General features: G+C 45.9%; 1 protein-coding gene across 2 annotated transcripts in view; it reads right to left on the reverse strand.

Moving 5' to 3' along the window:
- Positions 1 to 21,598, reverse strand: part of NUP155 (nucleoporin 155) — a 711,261-nt gene that overhangs the window by 412,687 nt on the left and 276,976 nt on the right. For both annotated transcript variants that reach the window (XM_085631101.1, XM_085631098.1), the window contains 2 exons: positions 15,162 to 15,353; positions 3,913 to 4,051 (listed from right to left, as the gene is read on the reverse strand). In XM_085631101.1, the coding sequence (XP_085487227.1) occupies positions 3,913 to 4,051; positions 15,162 to 15,353 (331 nt within the window). The remainder of the gene's footprint in view (positions 1 to 3,912; positions 4,052 to 15,161; positions 15,354 to 21,598) is intronic.

A 21,598-nucleotide genomic window follows, 5' to 3' on the forward strand; every position in this document is an offset into this window, starting at 1 on the left:
CAGGCAATGACGATGTGCAATAGCCCGATCACCCAAGAGCCTCACCCGAGCCACAAGAAGAGTCATATAATGACCTGCAAAAGGACAGCTAGGGCTCCACATCCACAGCGCCCTGGTGGAGTAGATCCAACAACGGATCAGAAGGCAGAGAGACTGAGGGAGGCTGCATCTGTAAGATATCTGCAGCCGTGCGAACAGCCCACGCAAACGCCACACTAGCCTCCGTGGCCATTCTAGGTGGCGACAATAAGCCATCTGTAGGGGACGGCTGTTGGCTAACCTGTCCACCCAACGGTAGAGACTCCACACCGGAGGACGACCACAAGTCTGCCAGTGCCCCATGGGCACCTGCTCAAGGAGCATCGAAACAACCCTGGTGGTGGGGAACCCTCAGAAGCCTCATTCTCTTTCACCAACAAAGGAATAGCAGTGGACGTCACCAGCGTCGCCTCGACATCGACGACCACCGAAGACTCGTCTGCCCGGCGTCAGGCCAGTGTTGACTCAACCTCCACCGAAGTGGGGAACTGCGCAGAGGAATGGCATCGACTCGGAGTCAAGCTCTGCGCTGCAGCCGCATCCGGCATCGGTGCAGAGAGCCTCACAGGGCTGGGCAGAGACGCCACAGGAAAGCCTGACGTCAGACTGGGATGCCCCTCCAGACCGTGCCCCAACGTCGCAGCGACTCCAGAACCAGAGCCAGGGTTCTCGATCGGCACTAAGGGCGAACCCGCCGGCGAAGTGCCGAGCTGAGTGTACCTCTTCTGTGGGGCCCTAAGGCACACCAGGGAGAGGGGTGACCAAAGATGGCCAGTAAAGCCCGAGAATAGGCTTCCATCTGGGTCCTAGTCGCCCCAGCACCAGGAAATGGAGGGTAGGTGGGGGATGACTCCTGGGGGGCCTGTGTCCGGTGAAGACCAGGAGCAGCAGCCCCCGACATCACGTCTATGTGAGGTTGGGGGCCCTTGTCCGGTGAAGACCAAGAGCAGCGGCCCCCGACGTCACGTCTATGTGAGGTCGGCGACCTCCGTCTGCAGGAACGACTCCGTGACCTGCCCCGAACAGGAGCCTTTGCTCGAGATGGAGACCGGCGGCGCGAAGACTCCAAACGGGACATCTGGGCAGACAACAACTTCATCCAATGTTCCCGCAGGGACTTTGATTTCAACTTCCGGCAGGTATTGCACTCCTCGGAGTCGTGGTGCTCTCCCAAGCACCACATGCAGACCTCATGTGGATCTGTCACCGACGTCTGCTGCGTACAAGTCTTACACGACTTGAAGCCCGAAAGGCATCGCACACTGTTCCCAGATGCCATAAGGCGTTGAAAAGGCCTGAAACAAAAACAGGCCAGAAGAACTGCTTCTCCTGAAAACACTTTAAATGCTACGTCACTGTGGCAGTAAACTGTGCTTGCAGGCCCTGCAGCGGCAGAGGCCTGACACAGGTTTGAAAGGCTACTTCTGTGGGTGGCGCAAGCAGGAGTAGCATTTAATTTACAGGCACTGGGCATATGGGTTACCACTGTATAAGGGACTTACAGGTAAAATAAATATGCCAAATAGGTTTAGACCAATCTGACCAAGTTTACAAGAGAGAACACATGCACTTTAGCACTGATCAGCAGTGGTAAAGTGCCCAGAGTCATAAAACCAACACAACAAGTCAGAAAAAAAAAACAAGAAGGCAAAACGTTTGGGGATATCCCTACAAAAAGGGCCAGTTCCAACAGGGGTTTAAGTTCATTTTCTGTGTGTAAACAAGCAAGCGGACACCACACCTTAAACCATTCCCTGCTCCTTTGATTTTCAAGGACTCAGTCAGCTTTTGCAGCGGGGACAACCCCACATTCCTACCACTTCCCCTCTGCCCCTTTCGTTCTTTCTTCTTCTTAAAAAATGGGTAACAATCCAATACCTTTTCCCGAATATCCATTCCCTTGTATTATGTAATAAAAGTAGAGAAATATTGTGATACCTTAGTATCATAGTCAAAAATCGAATACCAAAATATCAAAAGGTAAACGCATACAGGGAAGTATAGAGTTAATATTTTTAACTCCACTACTACATACTTTGAAGATCTATTGTCAGGGTACACATATTTGAAGTTAGGTGTTTATAAATATTTACCAAATGTAACTTTTGGCCTCGATATTTTCCCAACAGTACTAACATATAACTATATTTGATTTTAAGAACCCACACCACCCACACCTTCCCTTAATGTTGTTTTTGTGAGAGGACTCATGTTCTGTTTTCCAATGCCCCCAACTGATACAACCTTCCTCTTCTATCTCCAAGCAACACCTTCAATCTTTCTTTGTCTGAGGTGAGCTTGTCTACACAAACCAGAAGTCTAACCATGGGAAGATGTGCCCCCAGACCTTTATATTAGAGCAACCAACAGCATCATCACCTTGGTTTAAATCGGCAGGGTCGGCATCAGTCTAAAAGACATACCTGTAAACAGGTAGTGCTCTGAGCCAAAGCAAAAAGGGGGGGTACTCTGTCAGAGGGCGGGATGGGATAGTGGAAATAGGAGTATTAGGATTTTAAGAACAACATCCAGTGCGGAGGGTCCAACGCCATAATTACTCGCACAGGCCCATCATCTTGAACTTAATCAGTTTCAGACAGGAGTTCAGCGCCCTCAACTTTAGAATAGATGCCAGGCCACTATCCCTATTGGGGACCAAGTAATTACAGTAGTAACATTCCCATCTATTTTCTGTGGTTAGCACCACATAAATATATTTTCCTTGCATTGGAGAGACAAAATCTCCCCCCTCAGAAACAAAGCGTAGGCAGGGAGCAAAAAAGCAGAAACCAGTGTGGAATTAGTCAAATGGGCATCCAGAAAATGAAGGTTGCATCCTGGAGAAATCATCTTTAGGACCAATATGTCTGAGGTAATTGTACCCATATGCCTAACAATGCACTTGCCCTTGAATAGAGAACTTCTTAGCACATGGAGGCGGACTCACTTTGCTGGTGGACGCTTCTGGTACCACCCTTTCTCCTGTATATCCAAAAAAGCAGCTCTGGAGACATGGACCAGTTGTGAAAGTTGAATCTATCTAGATGTCGGCATGATAGAAAATCCACAAACTAGAGATATTGCTCATGGTACTGCTTAACAGCAAGGTCAGGGTCAACGAGATAGCCATGGCCAAGGTCTGTTGAACTGTCTCTCCAAGGAAAGTGCCTTCTTACCAAAGAGCTGCTCATTGTCAAGTAGCATGTACCTTGGTTCACTTGCATCAGCCAACTGGCCATAAATCATGCAATCAATCTGTTTACTCTGGCTCCTCAAGAATAATAATTCAAGGCAAACATTTTAACCATAAAAGACCAAATGAAAATAATAATCTAATATTAGAATAAAATACTATGAAATGTATCCAAGAATGTCTGCATATATTCTACTGCATTGTTTACTAATCTGGCTACTATAGAAGCGGTTTCAAGGTGAATCTTCAGAATGTGCTTGACACATCTTCACTATCCTTGATGACTTGGCTTTCGGGATCTCGAAGTGGTCCTGTGAGGGACAAGGGTGTACTAGAATAGTAAATCAGGTGAATTTTATGACGTCAATATGAGACTACCACATTCTTTCCCATGTCATTTTCTTCTTTCAAAATCTGTCAAAGGGAATGGAGGGAAAGGCAGTCCCTGTAGTCTTCATTGATAGCACCTCTGCCACAAAATATTTCCTGTGTGATTCAGTGACATTTAATGAAACAAGTACATTTTCTCTGCAGATGTACAAAGTAAAAAAATATGGCAATTCCTTAGAAATCAGTCTAAAATTGTAATTAACATATGTAACAGTACAAAAGTCAGTTATACTTATTGTAACATATGTTACCTCTTTTTTTGTCTAAGAAACCCCAACACTATATCTTACCTTGTCTATACTGAGAACAGACATTCGAAAGATCGACTTGATGGCTGATTTTCTGATATTCCTTTAAAGACTCTCTCAATGTTCTTTCCTTTTCCACTTTACTTGCAAGCTGCCTAGATCGCTGAAGTAACTCATTGGCCTGAAATGAGAAACAAAATAAGAAACTGTTTATTTACAGGATAAACAATAGCCTATTTTACAGTCCAACAGACAGTTTCCCTCTTTTACTGCTAGAACGTATGAAATACATGTCCTGCCCATGAAACATGCTGCACCCTGCCGAGTTCACACATATTACATATTGCAGGGGAATTTGGCTTTGCTATTGTTTTAAATTGTGATGTCCAGCTAGCAGTTTAAAACTGCTCTTCTAGTCTGCAATGGCGGACTGGGATTCTCATTTTACCTGTGCCACACCCAGGGTGTCCCTCTAACGTACATGTCCTGGTTACCATAACAAGGGACTTACAGGTAAGATAGCCTAGGCCAATTAGATATGAACAATGTAACACCCATTCTGGGGTCAGGGCACTGCCACTGAGGTCTAGTTAGCAGGACTCAATCACAAAAACAACCTGGGGGTGGCCATACAAAAAGAGGTACTTCCTTACAGAATATACATCCGGGATAAGGACAAGGGGAATTATGAGGTATTCAAAATACTGTCCCATATACACTAACTGCCCATAGACGCTAGGATTACCTGGAGATGATTATGCACATTTGACTAGTTTTGCAGTGTGTATATTCACTTTGCAACCTTTCTTTTCCACTGAAAGAACCTTCACCACTTGGTATAGAGCACATATGTCTCTTTATTTACTGCAGTATATATTTTGATTACTTGGAGCTCCATCCACTCTCCGCCATCTTTTCAATTGGCACCTGTTACTGTCCTTTCTTAATGGTTGCTTCTGATTCATTAATAGGCTTCTTAGTCCCTCCTTAAGAACGCCTTGTCTGCATTTGTACCCTCCCACAAGGACTGGACCTTTTACTTGTGTGGATGCACGGTATTTATATTTAGTCTATGTGAATTATTTTCTTTCACTATTTTGTCCTACTCCAGACATGATGTGCTCTCCTGCAACGGTCACGTGCCTTTCTTTATTTATTTTTCCAGTGCGGTACCCTTTCAATAGAGTGGCTGCGCGCCTTTCTTTCTTTATTTTTCTAGCGCGGTCCGCTTTGAATAAAGCGTCTGCGCTCCTTTCTTTCTTTATTAAATGCTTTCTTTTTTTTTTTTAAAGCGCCCCATGCAGCACTTTCACTTCAATATCAGCCAAGCACCTTTCTTTACACGAGAAGCTTTTAAATAAATGGGTGTGGCCAACATTGAAGTGAAAGTGCGGCATGCCTCACTTTCACTTTAATGTCGGCCAAGCCAAATTCTTAAGACGCGGCCCATCTAAGGAAAGGGGCGCAGCCCACATTAAATTGAAAGCGAAGCATGGGCGCTTTGACAAATACGCATTTGCAATGTAATAGGTCTTGCATGTACGACATTTAAAACATTGATACAATTCTTTACAAAAGATAGTTTACTAGAATTTAAATTTGATAAGATACCTTTTTATAATGTAAATAGTGTGAGTTATATAAACAATGGTATAACTTACATATGCAACACCTATCCAATTTGCATGTGATCCACATTCTTACAAGTACTGCTGCTATAAATTCAAGTAATGACAAAGCCAATAGGTCTCGCCTTTGTGACGAACTGGCTTGGCCAAAGCTTTTTAACGAAAATGCTTTTTGCCGATGTTGTATAGCATCAACAAACAAAAAACGTGACAAGAGTATGATCATGAATTGTTATTAAGTTACGTATGCATGCACCTATTGAATAATGCAGGTGTCATTTTTTTATATACAGTTCCGTAATGGCAGCGGCCACTTGAACTATTAAGTACATTTAAAAAATCAATTTTACTTGGACAAAATCAGAGTTGTGAAAGTGTAGCAGCACAGAATCAAATGGGAGTGGTTGAGCCCCCCCCCCCAAAAATGTAAAAATGAATAAGTTACTTACCTTCATTAATACTCTTTCTGGTAGAGTATCTAGTCGCAGATTCCTCACCTTTTAAATATTCCCCAGGCGTCAGACTGTACCTGTAAACTTTTGTAAACTTTTTTGCAATACCTCTGCACAGTGGAAGGTAATGCCTTGCAGCTCTGCACAGATGCTGCTAAATGACGTGCGGGCCTACATAGGTGCCACTCCTGCACACTGACAGCAGTTGCTTCTGTGTCCCCAAAGGTGAAGCCCCAAAAGCAGATTAGTAGACAGTGTACAGATTTCTAGACTTTTGGATCTTATTAATGGATAGAGTTCAATGACAGAACAGGTTGGATGGGGAAGTCTAAGGTGGTCGGTAAGAAATCTGCAGCTAGATTAAGTTTGCAACAGAAAGAGCATTACTGAAGGTAAGTAATTAGTTCTTCTGATAGAGACTTCAAGCTGCAGATTCCCCACTTTTTGAATTGATACCAAAGCTATACCTATTTGGAGGAGGGTCTATGAATGGACTAAAAACAGAACGTCCTGCAGGACCGAGCGGGCAAAATGCCTCTTAAGGCGAACCAGACTATCCAAGCAACAATGTACTGTGAAAGTATGAAGGGACGAGCACGTAGCCACCTGACAAATGTACAGAACAGGGACTTCACATGCCAATGCATAGGTAGCAGCTGGTAGAATGAGCACACAGTCCTTTCTGAAGCTGCTTTTTGCCCAGCACATAGCAGATCTTAACGCTGAGCTCAATCCAGCGCGAGATGGTTCTCTTCTACAATGCCTTACATTCTTCCGCTCCAGAGTTACTCAAAAAGAGCTGATTGTCCACCTGGTGGTCTTTGGCACAATCTGTGTAGAAGCTCAGCGCTCTGTTGCAATCCAAGCGGTGAAGTCTCTCCTCCACTTTAGAGGAGGTTGATGGATTGACCGACATGGAACAATGTCAAAACATCTCGGTAGGAAACATGCCCCTGTCTACAAAACCAGTTTATCTGAAAAGAAGGAAGTGCAAGGTGGATTGACACAAAAAGCCTGACACTCTATGCCCCAAGGTGATGGCAATGAGGAACACAGTCTTGATGGTAAGGAGCCGTAAGGGACAGCTGTGAAGCAGCTAGAAAGGGGGGCACATCAGGTAAGTCAGGACTAGATTAGGATCACATTGGGGCATGACAAAAGGAGAAGGGGGAAACATGTTGCAACCCTTTCAAAAATCGCATCACAACCGGTGACTTAAAACAACTAAGGCTGATCTTACAACTGTAAGAAGACCGAAAGATAACCCTTAACTGTGCCCAAAGCAAAGTCTTGCCAGGCAGGAGACAGAAAAAATACCAGAACGTCAGATAAGTCGGCCTTAAGGGAGGTTCATATGGAGAGTGCAACTTTAAGCCAGAAGTTTGTACCAACAACAAAAGTATAGCTTTCAGTGAGGGACAACTCAAGCACCTTTGGAGGGTCAAAGGTGTTCAGCTGTCAGCAGTCTATTTCCAAGCATGAATGTGGAGACTGTGAAAAACCCAGGTGCAGAGCCTCTGCCCTGATGCTGAAACAGCAGATCCTCCCAGAGGGGCAGCCTGAACGAAGGAAATATGCTCAAGCCTAGGAGTCCTGGATACCATACTCTCTGTGCCCAATATAGAGCCACTAGGGTGACCTGAGCCCGGAGAGATGTCTTGGAAAGTGTAAAACACAGAAATGCTGACATTGCAAGTTCTTGGCAGTGACCAATAAGTTGAGCCCTCCATTCACGGAAGAGACCTTGTACCACCTACAGGTGTAGCAACCATTTGTGATCCGCTATGCTTCAACGTATGAGTTCATATGCCCTGGCATTCAATGATCCAGCCAAGTGGTTCGCTACCAGGAAAATCCTGTGGTGGTCCACCCATTTCCAGAGTGGCAAGGCCTCCTTGCACAGGGTTTGTGGCCTCACCCTGTCCTGTTTATTGCAGTACCACATGGCGGTGGTATTGTTCATGAGCACCTTTACCAGCCTCCTGTTGACAGAAGGCACAAAGCCAAATGGATGGCCCTCAGCTTCAGAATGTTGATGTGGAGCAGGGACTCGGATCTCCACCTCACCCAGTTGGCTGGTCCAACCCAGAAGCGATGCATCCACTGTCAGCTCTGGGTGGGGAAGGGAATGGGGTCTGCCACTGACCCAAAAGTAGCCCAGTAACCACCCCTGCAGATCTTTTACAGTCTGCTCCGAAATGTGAGAGTGATCAAAGAGGCCCCCTTGATGTTGGGCCCACTGGGACTCCAGATCCCATAGCACAGCCCGCAAATGGCACCCGGTGTGCTCAACCAGACAGATTCAGGAGGCCATCAGTCTCAACAGTCTCAGAGTTGACCTCACTGAAATCCAAAACAAGGTTAAATGATTAGAGTCATAGTCTAAATGTCCCGCGGGAAAGGGATGACACCAAACCAAGTACAGAATGGCTCTGATATACGGGAGAGTCTAAGAAGAGTTCAGGTGTGACTAAGGCACATTGATAGTGAACCCCAAAAATGTCAGGGGGTTTGGCATAGCCTGGAATCCACCTTCAACAGACAGTCGTTGAGACAGGAAAAGACTAGCACCCCAACCTCTGAAGGAGTGCTGCAACCACTGAACACCTAAAAGACGCCGATGAGACCAAAGGGGAGTATATTGAACTGCAAATGCTCCTCTTCCAACACGAACTGCAGGTAGTGCCGATGGGTCAGCAGAAAGGGTATATAAAATAGACATCATACAGTCCCAACGCTACCATCAGGAGGTAGGCTGGGTGGTGCGCTGACCTTGGTAATGGGGGCAGTGGGCACAATGGCCTTTACAGCAAAACTGCTGGGTTCCCTGTGGGGGTTGGCATTACAGGACAATGTGGCCAAAACAGCAAAAGTAGCAATGGAACTGCTGCGGTTGGTGGAGAGGAGAGGCCCTGAGAACCAATGGTAGCCCTGCGCTCCTTAAAAAAGCTTGAGAGTGGAGTAAGCTTTTTCCTAAAAGTAAGTGGTCCAATGAAACTGCATGTCCATCTAGATGTACCAGGAGAACACAGCTGATCACAGCCATGCATGGCGGCGAATGGCAACACTGGTGGCTCTGGCCCGCCCAATGGTATTAGTAATGTCCAGTCACAACGAATCATGAACTTGGCAGCCTCACAACCACCTTGAAATGCCTGAGAGAGACCAGAGCAAAGGCTTTTGGGCACTACAGGGAGGACTTTGACCACCGAATCTCAATGAGCATGTGAATAACGACCCAACAAAGAGCTGGCATTAACAGAGCGAAGGGCCAAGCTGGTAGATGAAAAGACACGCTTGCCGAATATTTCCATTCGCTTAGATTTCCAATCGGGGAGTTGTAGGAAATATGTTGGGATTAGAATGGCTGGTCGAAGCTAGCAGCACTAGGCTTGCTGGCGAGGAGTGTTGGGAAACAAAAGTTGTGTCACCAGAGGCAGGACAATGATGCTTGCCAACTTGCCTATCAACTGGGGCACCAGAGCAAGGTTTGGCCCAAGCACCCAAAATGTATCGGTTAGTACCTCTTTAAAGGGGAGAAGGGGCTTAGAGTATGTTTGTCCCAGTTGTTGAAACAGGCAGGTATTTAAAGAGATAAGTAGCACAACATGGAGAGGACTCAAAAACACATCGACTGTACTGAAGTGCTTAAAGAAAATGACAGCAGTAGTTCTCTAAATCAGAGTAGAGAAATAAGGTTCAAGTCACCAAATCAAAAGGATGGTAAAGGGGATATGCTCCATGAGAGGGACACAAACAAGAAGAGGAAGGAAGAAAATTCAGCAAGAAGCACATGAGTGACAATAAAGCTATCCAAGGGTAAACAATGGGTGGCAGTAAGTCCATTGTATGTTTTTGGAATGGTCCACAAGAAGCTTTTGGTTACAGGCTTCTAAAAGCTGTAGAGACCTAATCAGAGAATTAACTGCGTCATGCATGAAGGAAGGTAGACTCATTCTACTTACTGTGACCTTACTTCACTTTACTTTTGTTGATACCTCAGGTCAATTTAACCTCACATGGTATCTCCTGATCTTTTTAATATTGTTCAGTTGCTCCAAAATTAAAGAGTTTTTTATAGAGTTAAATCTGACCAATTTTTAATCACTTCCTTCACCAGCACAACCCCAAAAAAAGAAAAATACCAGCTCCACTGTAATCAGGTGTCGCAGCACACCCGGATGGCATTCGGCTATCCGGGTGGGACCCCGATGATGAAGCATGTCACCAACTAGGTTGGTGAGTGAGGGGTCTTCTACAAAAAGGACGATTCTGTCCTTTTAGTGCACCTCTCCTCAGCTCGGAGGCACTGAGTTACCTTCGAGGGTGTACTCCTTCTAATGTTTTTGTACTGTAGTACGTACACCAACTGATATAAACTGTCACGGGCTGCGCCACGCCCCCTGCTCCTTTTAATCTCCAGCATATTCCAGACTGTGATATATGGGGCTATGTAGCATTGACATATTTGCCCACTTCTGGGCACTATTGGTTCTGCAAATGTAGCGTACACCTGACCACATCCATGTTGTTGGATGGAGGCGTGTGCCCTCAGTGGTACCCTCAGGCGGGTGCTCCCCACAAAATGTTCTTGAGATGTTGGTTCTTCTGTTAGGGACTTGGCTTTGGCAAAGTTGGGGTGCTGAAGTGGGTGGGGGGAGGACGGGGTGGGGGACTGTTATTCAGACTGTCGTGCATGAGATACAATGTAACTATTCAGCAGAGCAATTGTATATATGCGATTACCAGCATTTTATAAAGTCACAGATGATGTATCTGCAGGCGGCAGGGTATTCGATTTTAGACGATGTTTTAATGTGTGCCGATGTCCGCAGCTAGATTACGTCCAACCCAACTTAATCTAATGACGTGGAACGTTGGGGGGCTCAACAACCCGAAAAAAATACGACAGGTATTTGCCTACTTTGATAGGCTGCATATTGACATAGCCTTACTTCAGGAAACTCACTCACATTGCCCCTGACGCTAATAATACCATTGGACGAAAATGGGCGAAGGCGATATACAAGTCATCATACTCTAACTACTCTAGGGGGGTCATTATATTGGTGAAAAAGGGAACGCAACTCCAAATAGATAATACAGTGCGGGATGAACTAGGGTGCTATGTTATCATAACAGGAAGACTCCGAGGCCAGCGTATAGCCTTTGTTAACACCTATGGCCCAAATGTAGATGACCCGGATTTCTATAGAGAAATATGGCGGAAAATACATGAGTTGAAAGGCATGACTATATTCGGGGGCGGGGATCTTAACGCTGCTTTGTGTGACAACCTGAATAGATCAGGCGCCTTTAGAGAACCACACCAGAGAACTGTGGAAGTACTGCACAACACTATGAAAGAAGAGGGGCTACATGACATTTGGCGCACTTGTTACCCAGATAGGAGGGAGTCCACACACATTACAGCAGCTCACAATAGCTGGTCCCGTATAGACTATTGGTTGAGGACCAGTGAAGTACTGCTATGGACTCGAAGTGTGTGTCATGTTCCTAGAACACTATCGGATCACAATCCTGTGCTTCTGTCTATAAACATACCATATTACATGCCGCCACCATACACATGGCGTTTTAACTCTAAGGCACTGCTAGACACCACGTTCACAGATACACTAGGTTAGGCCATAACTGAATACTTTGATTTCAATACGCCCAGTACTGATGACCCAGGTCTTTTGTGGGAGGCTTTTAAAGTGACGATCCGGGGAGTGTGCATCAGTACCTGTGCTGGCATCTTAAAGGATATACGTGAACAGCTAAGTAAGAAGGAAAATACTCTGCAAGCATTAGAGCGGGAATATTAAAGTACACAAGATGTCAAAATACTGGGGGATATTAGGACAGTACTCTCTGAATACCACACATATGCTGAAGATGAACTGAGGTACATCACGAAGCGTCAAGTAGCGCGGTCATATGGAGAGGGAGGCAGGCCGGGTAGGGTATTGACTGACAAGATACGCACAAGTAGACCACAACAGACCATACTAGCGCTCAGGGATAAAAATGGGGTGTTGCTGCAAGAAGGGGAATTTATGAGAACCTATGGGGAATTATATGCAGCGCGCAGTACTGCTGGGGCGGCTGAAGTCCAAGAATACTTAGAGGACATTGCGGTTGCATGGTTATCCGATACACATAGGGAGTATTTATCCTTGCCTATCACTGTGGAGGAAGTCACGGCGGTTATTAACTCCCTTCCTAACGGAAAAGCCCCCGGCCCCTATGGGTTCACATGCGAATTTTATAAGGCTTTTGCAGGTCAGCTGGCACCTCACCTAGTTGAGATGTATGGAGATGCGCACGATAAACAATTGCTCCCACCAACGTTAAGAGAAGCGGTGCTCATTGCACTCTTAAAGCCCAACAAAGACCCAGAGAGTAGCGACTCATATAGGCCGCTGTCCCTTATAAACGTGGATACTAAAATATTCGCCAAACTTCTTGCTACCAGGCTACAGCCCCTAATGACAAGACTGGTATTACCAGACCAGTCTGGATTTATCCCGACGAGATCGACCACACATAACACCAGGACATTGTTTGCGCTATCGCATTATTTAATCCCTAGTACTAAGGCTGTTGCGGTTCTCCTAGATGCGGCGAAAGCATTCGATTCTATTGAGTGGCCGTATTTGCACACCGTTTTGTGCCGCATGGGATTTACACCTATTTTCTTACAATGGGTGCAGACATTATATGCGAACCCTACGGCACGGATCAGAGTGAACGGGTACGTATCCGATGTCTTCCCAATAGCTAGGGGGACGAGGCAGGGTTGCCCGCTGTCCCCATTGCTATTCGCGCTAGCCCTTGAGCCGCTTGCCTGTAAGATCCGGCAAGGTCATCACTACTCGGCGCTCCAATTCCCGCAAAGACCCCTGCACATATCTCTTTACGCGGATGACTTGATGTTATACGTGCGGTACCCGGAGACTAATCTGGCCCCATTGCTGAGGGAATATATTCGTTTTGGTCTGCATTCAGGTTTGCAAATTAATTGGCCCAAATCCCTAATAATACCACTAACGGACTCCATGGTCCCACACCCAACTGAATTCCCACTGGAATGGCAATCAGAACCGGTTAAATATCTGGGAGTTTGGTTTCACCGGGATCCGGAGGTGGTGCTCCGCTACAACTACGGCCAGGCAATTGACACCCTGGAAGACAAAATCAGGCGATGGATTCAATTGCCCCTGACGTTAGCTGATCGCTTAGCTATTGTTAAAATGCTTATATTACGGAAATTTTTATATCTGTTCAATAACATCCCAATTACTCCCCCAGCACAGGTTTTCAAACGAATCTCCACCATGGTGACAAAGCTGATTTGTATGTATGTATGTATGTGAGTTCTTATATAGCGCTCGACTTTACCCTTAGGCATCTCGGCGCTTGCATTGGGAACCCGTCCTTGCTTTTTCCCTGTGAGATAACCCGTACTGGGAATCCCCGAGGTGAAAGCCAGGCATCCCGCCGCGGGGGGGGGCCGCAGTGGAGATTAAGCAAGCTATTGCCCAGAGTTGCAGAGTGTGAACCCATGATTCGAGTAGGCACCGAAGTGAGAATTATCGAGTCCGTGGACACTTCGGCTCAGACCCTGCCGCGTCGGGAATTGAACCCTGGTCCCAGGTCTGACATCTGCTTCAGGGTATGCCTCCTCTAACCAGTGAGCCACACTCCTCCACATTTGGGCTGGCAAGCAAGCTCGCATTAACTTACATACCCTCACATTGCCTTACGCGCGAGGTGGGTTCACGGTTCCGGACTTTCTGCAGTATTTTCTGTGCGCTCAAGCGCAATTTGCGCATTACTGGTATCATACTGTCCCGTATCTCCCTCATGTTGCCATAGAAGAGGGGGATGCACTTCCAATTCCATTGAAAGCCATCATCACGCATCGTAGGTCTCCACTCCACAGCCGAGACATTAACTCTATAGACGCAACAGTTGCTGCATGGCATAGAATGAGGAATTAGCAGGCAAATACCCGCTATACGCACAAGCACTGCCACTGTTATATCATCCTGAGCTGTCTCTCACGCAAGAGCAAGTGGGTCGGAAACAGCTGCAACAGGCAGGCATAGACAAGATGGGGGACCTTTATTGTAATGGAGTTTTTAGAACGCTCAACGAGCTCACATATATTAGTAACCAAACTACTTTATTTCGATTCACGTACTATAGGCTACAAAATGTGATCAAGGCACTGTACCCCTCTTACCCTGAGGAGCCATCACAGATGTCAACTCTACAGTGGGTACTCACTACACCCAACAATAAACACATGGTATCCAATTTGTATACTAAACTACAGGAGGATATAGATAGCAAGACAACTCAGGCGATGGGGAAATGGAATGCAGTTCTTGATGTCCCTCTCACAAAGGAAGAATGGTCCACGGCATGCGCTCTAACTAGTTTACTTACGCCTAATGGTAATTTGAAAATGGTACACTATAAATACCTCCACCAAACATACTACACACCAGCCAGGCTGTATGCCTATGGTCTACGTTCAGAGGCGACCTGTAAGCGCTGTAGGGCAGATGGTGCTGATTTTCTTCATCTGGCATGGGGCTGTGCAGAGGTGCATGAGTATTGGCTGCATGGAAAAATGGTGGGTGAAAACATCAATTGTACTGCTCGCACATGTTTGTTGGGCCTTGTTCAGAATATGCAGGCTCGTAGGCGTAAGTTCTGTGCTGTTGCTTTATTAGTGGCAAAACGTAGAGTATCCTTGTGTTGGGATAGTAAGGCGTTTCCAACGCTTCGACAATGGCTTCATGACCTGACGTACTGTAAGGACACGCTCCACACCTACATGGAGGAACTGCCTACTGGAGCCAAACCTAAAGACTATTGGACATACTTATCGGACTATCTACAATCAGGTACAATGGACTAATCAGTTCTCATGTCATGCCTGGGGTATATGTGACTTGCTGGTTAATTGCCGGATCTGTTGACACTAAGACAAATGCTGTTGTGCTACAGTCTGCGAGTTTATTTTTTTGGTTTCGTATATTGTATAATTTTGAAATGCCAATAAAAACAAAAAAAAACAACAACAAAAAAAATCACCTTAAGGGTCGTCTGGATTAGTGTAGGGTGCTACACTTCAATAAGTGAGCACCATATACAAAGCCAGCTTCTTACAAATCATTTATAACTTTGGTACCTTGGAACAAATGGCATCATCCGTGCTGTACAGAAGTGGGCAGATATCCTGCAAATGAGAGCTTATGCCATCCACGGTGGCATTATCCTTGATGTAGCAGTTGATGAGGGAAGCAATGAGTGCCCCACTTAGCTCCTTGTCTCTGATCACCAGGTCTTTGAAACTTGTGATCTTCAACTGATCTTGAAATTCCTGAAAAGGAGAAAAATAGAATGTGCTGATCTCTTGTGCATCGTTTAGGCGATGTATTGACAAAGACATTCATAAAGTTATATCTCACATTGGTAGGGGGTTTATGAGTTCCTAATTACCTTCCACACAGAGGCAAGTTCCACTTGCGCTAACGGAGAAAACATGCAACTGAGCACATAAAAGGGCTTTGCATGTGTGGGATTGTACTTCCTCAAACCCTGCACCATATTTTCAAAGTTCACAGCACAATCAAACAATAGGAATGGATTTAGTCCTTTACAAATACCCGACCATTTCAAGAGAGAACAGGCTGCCAACTGTTGGTGAACACCTGCAAATTCATGAGTTTGTAGATGTTTCCAAACTTTCCAGGATATCTATGCCATATAACACCTAGTCCTGAAGTAGGATGGATACATGTGAAATATTGCATCACAATAGCGAAATATTAGATCAATAATTTTACATGAGCAAATTAACTTTTTGTATGTCACGCATTTGCAGATATGAGTGAACCTATGCATGCAAATATCACTCAGTTCCGAAATGACTAGCCTAAAATGGTAACGAGTGTATGGCTCTCCAATCTTCTGTGTCCCACGGGGTTTCTGCAGGATCCACTGGGAAGGGTCCTTCTACTTTAAAGTTGCATCCGCGAATTACCCATTGTCTTGAACGGAGCACGCAGTTGTATTCCCACTCTGCATAAGGCCTCCTTGGGGTACCTGGTTACTTCCCTTGGGTGGTTCCTTGGGTCCCCAGCACTTCTACGTCTTCTGGGTATGGTCTTGACTTGGGTCGTAGTTTGCATGCCACTATCTTAGTATATGGTTTGGTCCCCCCGGGTTACCACTGTGTATATTGTGCTACTTACCTGTTTTCTTAGCCAAGTATTGTGTATATCCCTGGGTAGGAGATATTTGTATGCGTTAGTGAATACTTTATAAAAAAAAATTACCTATTTTTATAAATACACTGTGTGGTTCTTTTTAACTTAATCTATAACGAAGATTCCGTTCTGGTAAAACAAGCTCCTTTACACTCCTTCTGAACAGGCTGCCAACTGTTGGTGAACACCTGCACATTCATGAGTTTGTAGATGTTTTCAAACTTTCCAGGACATCTATGCCATAGAACACCTAGTCCTGCCCTGAAGTAGGAAGGATACATGTGAAATATTGCATCACAATAGCGAAATATTAGATCAATAATTCTACATGAGCAAATTAACTTTTTGATTGTCACGTATTTGCAGATATGAGTGAACCTATGCATGCAAATATCACTCAGTTCCGAAATGACTAGCCTAAAATGGCAACGAGTGTAAACATTTTACCCTAAAACAGAGCTTTATAGGCTATTCAACCTATTCAATACCTTCACAAATGAAAATCACATTTTTAAGTGAATCTTTAGAACCACATATACAAAGGCACAGGGTTCTGAATTTTTTTTTCAAGTCTGCGTTGTTGGCTCTATTGTCAAAGGTCAGACATGTTACTTTTTCTTGTACAGAGCACCATCACCACATAATGCATTCTTATAGTGCCAAGAGACTGTGTATAGGACAATACAAATTGTGCTTAATAAATTCAAAATTAGCATAATCATCTTGAGAAATATATATTTTAAGTCTGCATCTGAACAAAGGATATCTATTACTTTTACAAAAAGAAGTGATGAATTTTACAAATTTGTAGCAGTAAAACTTAGAAGGCACAGTCACTCCACATTTCCCTACTATCTATAGGGACAAGGAAGCATGATTAATTGCTGAACGTAAAGTTTGAGACATACACTTGCAATAACTTTTTTCAGTATCTTTATACACGCATCCCACATTTTCAAACAGCATAGAAAAACAAAACAAAAAAAAGAGCTCAATGGAATACCTGCATTAATCGCAGTTGCTTTTAATTACTCTGGGACATTCTAGGCCAACATTTATTTAATACGAAGCCACTAATTCACACATTCCAAACTCCCTCAAGGCAAGTATTTCTCAGGATGATATTGTACAGTCAACCATACTGAAATCCCTAGAAGGACTTGCTCTTGCACACATCATCACCAGCAAGGTCTCCCTCACCAGAGGAACCTTCCCAGATGACCACAAAATAGAAGATTCTTAGTCTGCTGAAAAAGCAAGCCTGAGCCTAGACGGTGCAATCATCTACCAACCATTGCATGGGTGCTCTAGATATGAAGAATAATTGGTAGAGGAACAGAAGAAGGCGACAGAACTTCTGTTCCATTCAAGTATCTTCTTACTACTCAGAATCTGCACCCCAGGAGAAATGTAGGATTAAATCCTGTGGTCCGAAGGTAGCTTCAAAATGAGCATCCCCTGAACTGCCTCTTTCCTCACTTACGTCATCTAGGCTATAAAAGGTCTTGTCCAGAAACTATGAAGGAGACAAGAGGTAAAACCTGCCCTTTAATTACATGAAGCTGGAAAGAAGGGTGATCCTGCAGCACCCATGACACTAAGTTCGAAACTAGTCCTGTATCCCAGGAGGGAGTCATTGACAAGATGTTAGCCAGAAACTAAATCTTTAATGTCTCCTTCAACTGTGTCCCTCTGGATGAGGTAATTAATGGTCATCACAGAGAATATCTCATTGATTATTCATCAACAAAGTGGTTGGTAAGCATTTCATCACTAATCATGAAGTGGTCACTGATGAAGACTTCATTGTTTACAAGGACTTAGTCAATGAGTGGGGTATTAACTAAAGAATTTAGCTTCTGGAAGGAACACTAGCGAGGTAGTTGACAAGGCAGCAGTGAACGATGTTGAAGTCTAGGAGGAGGATTATCACTTATCCTCCGTCCTTAAAGAGGCTGCCATTAATGGTATTTTGGGAGACAACCCCTTTTTCCGAGGCTGCAAAGTAGTTACAGCGGTCTTTACAGCTGTAGTGCACAAGAAAATGCAAGCTCAGAAATCATCTGCTTCCTTTTGAGCTGCTTTTAATGAGAAGAAAGTAGATCCACTGCATTTTTGCTGGATATTTTGATACAGCATTGGAGCTTTCCAGAATGTCTCTGAATCACTGCCTGGGGAGACACCACTAGATAGCCCTCATTTGTCAGCGTGAATGGGTCAAAGAAAGCAGAAGGCTAGTGGCCCAAGCAGCCATAAGACTGTCAGGACTGGAATGATCGCTCTGCTCTGGAACATTGGAATCATAGCCTGAATATCTTGAACCCTCTGAGACGGAGGTAACACTTGGCTCGATGTGGTGTCTCATACAGCCCCTATAAACAATATGCACTGAGAGGGCACTAGGTGAGATCTGGGATTCTTAATAACAAAGTCCAGGTCGAACAACAATTGGGTTGTCGCCTGCAAGTGGTGAGACACCATCTCTAGAGAGCTGGGTTTAGTGAGCCAGTTGTTCAATTAAGGAAATACTGGGATTCCCACCTGTAGGATGCTGGCTTAGTATGTGGTAAACACTTATTTAAGTGAGGCACCTGGCACTAATCCAGATAACCCTAATGGTGATTTTAGTGGTCTTGGACAACCATAGAAAGCTCTCTTAGTGGTAGCTGTGGAGAGCAGCCTTCAGGCTTAGTCCAGAAGGAGCGTTAAGCATCTTGTTTTAACAGAACTAATGATGTAGTCTAGGGTAAATGAAAAAGAACCACACAGGGTAGTTATAAAAATGGTTGTATTATATACTCACTAACACATTGGTATATCTCCTACCATACACGAAAGTGGAAAGCAAACTGCGACTGAAGTCGGGAACTGGACCAGAAGACTCGGAAGAGCTGGGGACACATGGAACCCCCCAAGGTAAGTACCCAGGAACCCCACGGAGGCAGAGTGGAAACCGAGCCGCGCACCCAATGCAAGTCAATAGGAAAGTCACGGTTTCAGTTTTCAAGAAGGACCCTTCCCAGTGGAACCTGAAGAAACCCCGTAGAAGATGGAAGGTTGGAGAGTCACCCCACCAGTCAATACCCCAAGAACCAGGATACCTAAACAAGGGGAGCCGCGGGCATAGGTGCCAATATGACGTAGGAAACCGCCGTAAACCACAAGGGAGGACTTCAGAAAAGATGCAGCTGACAAAAAAAGTGAAAGAACCCCTGGATGAACCCCTCATCAGCACCCGACGTAGCCATAGCCATCCCGGGTGTCTACAAGATCACGCGCAGGGACCGCACCAACAGACCGGGAGGAGTAATCGCCTTCGTCCACAAGAATACCCTCAGAATCTCGACCAGCACCGAAGACACCCTCAGCACTGCCGAACACCTGCACTTCCAGATCCACATCGACCCCAACACCACCCTCAGAGGAACCCTCGTCTACAGACCCCCTCGGATCCGGGCCACAGTTCAGCGACTCCATCACCGACATAGTCAGCTCGCACGCCTTGGCCTCCACAGACTACATCCTCCTCGGAGACCTGAACTTCCACCTCGAGAACACCAACGACAGCAACTCAACCACCCTGCTCGACAACCTCGGACTCAAGCAGCTTGTCACGACTCCCACCCACTCCGCCAGACACACGCTCGACCCCATCTGCTTTGCCAGCAACCACATCACCTTCAGCCACACCACTGAACTTCACTGGACCGACCACCACTGCATCCACTTCTCCTTCAAGAAACACATCGCGCACAACCACCCTCAGCGAATCCCCCACCGCAGCTGGAACAGGGTCACCGAAGACCAGCTAATCACCACCCTCGCCCGACACCCACCAACCGACCCCACCGACGCAGCCGCCTGCAACCTCAGACAATGGCTTGACGACTGCGCCAACACTCTTGCCCCGATCAAGAAACCCTCAAACAGACGCAATGACAGCAGGGCCAGCTGGTTCACCACTGACCTCCAGACATCCAAGCAGACCTGTCGAAGACTTGAGAAGAAGTGGCGCCACGAACAGACACCGGACAACCACGCTACCCTCAAGAACGCAAGCCGCAAGCACCACCAACTCATTCGAACCGCAAAAAGGACCTCCTTCAAGGAACGCATCGACAACAACACACACAACAGCAAAGAGCTCTTCAACATTGTGAAGGAACTCGCCAACCCCAGCTCCAATGCAAGCAAGGAAGCCCAAGTAGACCCTCAAAAGAACCCACAGGCTGAAGCCACAGGAGTAAAAAGAGCAGCTCAGCAGCTCACCACAGATGTAGGCCCACAGTGCCGAGGATGCGGTGAGGACGAAGATCTTGTCTGGAAGAGATGCTGGAAGCTGAAGCTTCTTGTAGCCTAAAGAGCTCAACAAACCTTGGCAACGGCCAATCAACACAGTGCACAGGGGTACTGTTCTAGCGGTTCTGACAATGGATACTGGGCTCAAACTTGCTGAAAAGAAAGTGCAGGCCTTGAGGGAGTTGCAGAACCACCACCTGTTTTGCAGAGCCTTGCGAAGTCTGTGGGACATCAGGAGGAGCAGACAGATCAGCTTAGTTGCGGTACCTGCAGATGCAGGGAAGTGACTCTTTCACTCCAAGGGAGATTCCTTCAGGTATCTTTGATTCTCACAGGCCTGGAGAAGAACCTGGAAAAAGCACCGGCACAGAAGACTGGCAGGACGACAAGACAAGTAGAAGTAGGAATCTTCCTTGGTGCAGTCTAGGTTCTTAAGCAAAGTCCAACAAAGTCCAAAGAACCCAGACGGTAGAAGTTGAAGTGAACTCGTATCCAAATCTTGTCCAACGACGAATCTGAACAGCCACCCACAGGTAAGCCCTTTAGTACCCTAGGGAAAGGGTTGGGACAATTCAGGGATCCCTCCCAGAGGAGGGGCTTGACAGAGGTGAGGATGCTCCCAAGTGCTTTGTCCAGTTTCGCACCAAAGTGTGGGAGCCAACAGCTCCCTGAACTGGTTTCAACTACAGTATGCAAGGAGGGCACCAAGTGTACCCTTCAAAGCAGTCTGGTACGCTGGCAAGTATCCCCACCCCAACCAAATACACTAAGTCCTGTCTGGGAGGTGGATACACCTCCCTGCGACAGGAAACCTATTGTTCTACCTTCCCCTACTTGAGCACAGCTCAGCGGCAGGGAGGGAAGAATCATGTCTGTGGTCGGCAGTAGCACGAGCTTGCTGTTAGATCCCGAAAGGCTGGTACAGGGAACACAGGTGGGCTTCCTAGAGGAACCGCCCCCTAATACATGTGATCCTACATCCAACACTGGAATCGGTGTTGGGGTAGGATTCAAACATGTTTTATACCAAACATGACCGGTTTAGGTGCGGCCAATA

This window comes from Triturus cristatus, chromosome 2_1, assembly GCF_964204655.1.
Source record: "Triturus cristatus chromosome 2_1, aTriCri1.1, whole genome shotgun sequence".
In the NCBI taxonomy this organism is placed as follows: Eukaryota; Metazoa; Chordata; class Amphibia; order Caudata; family Salamandridae; genus Triturus; species Triturus cristatus.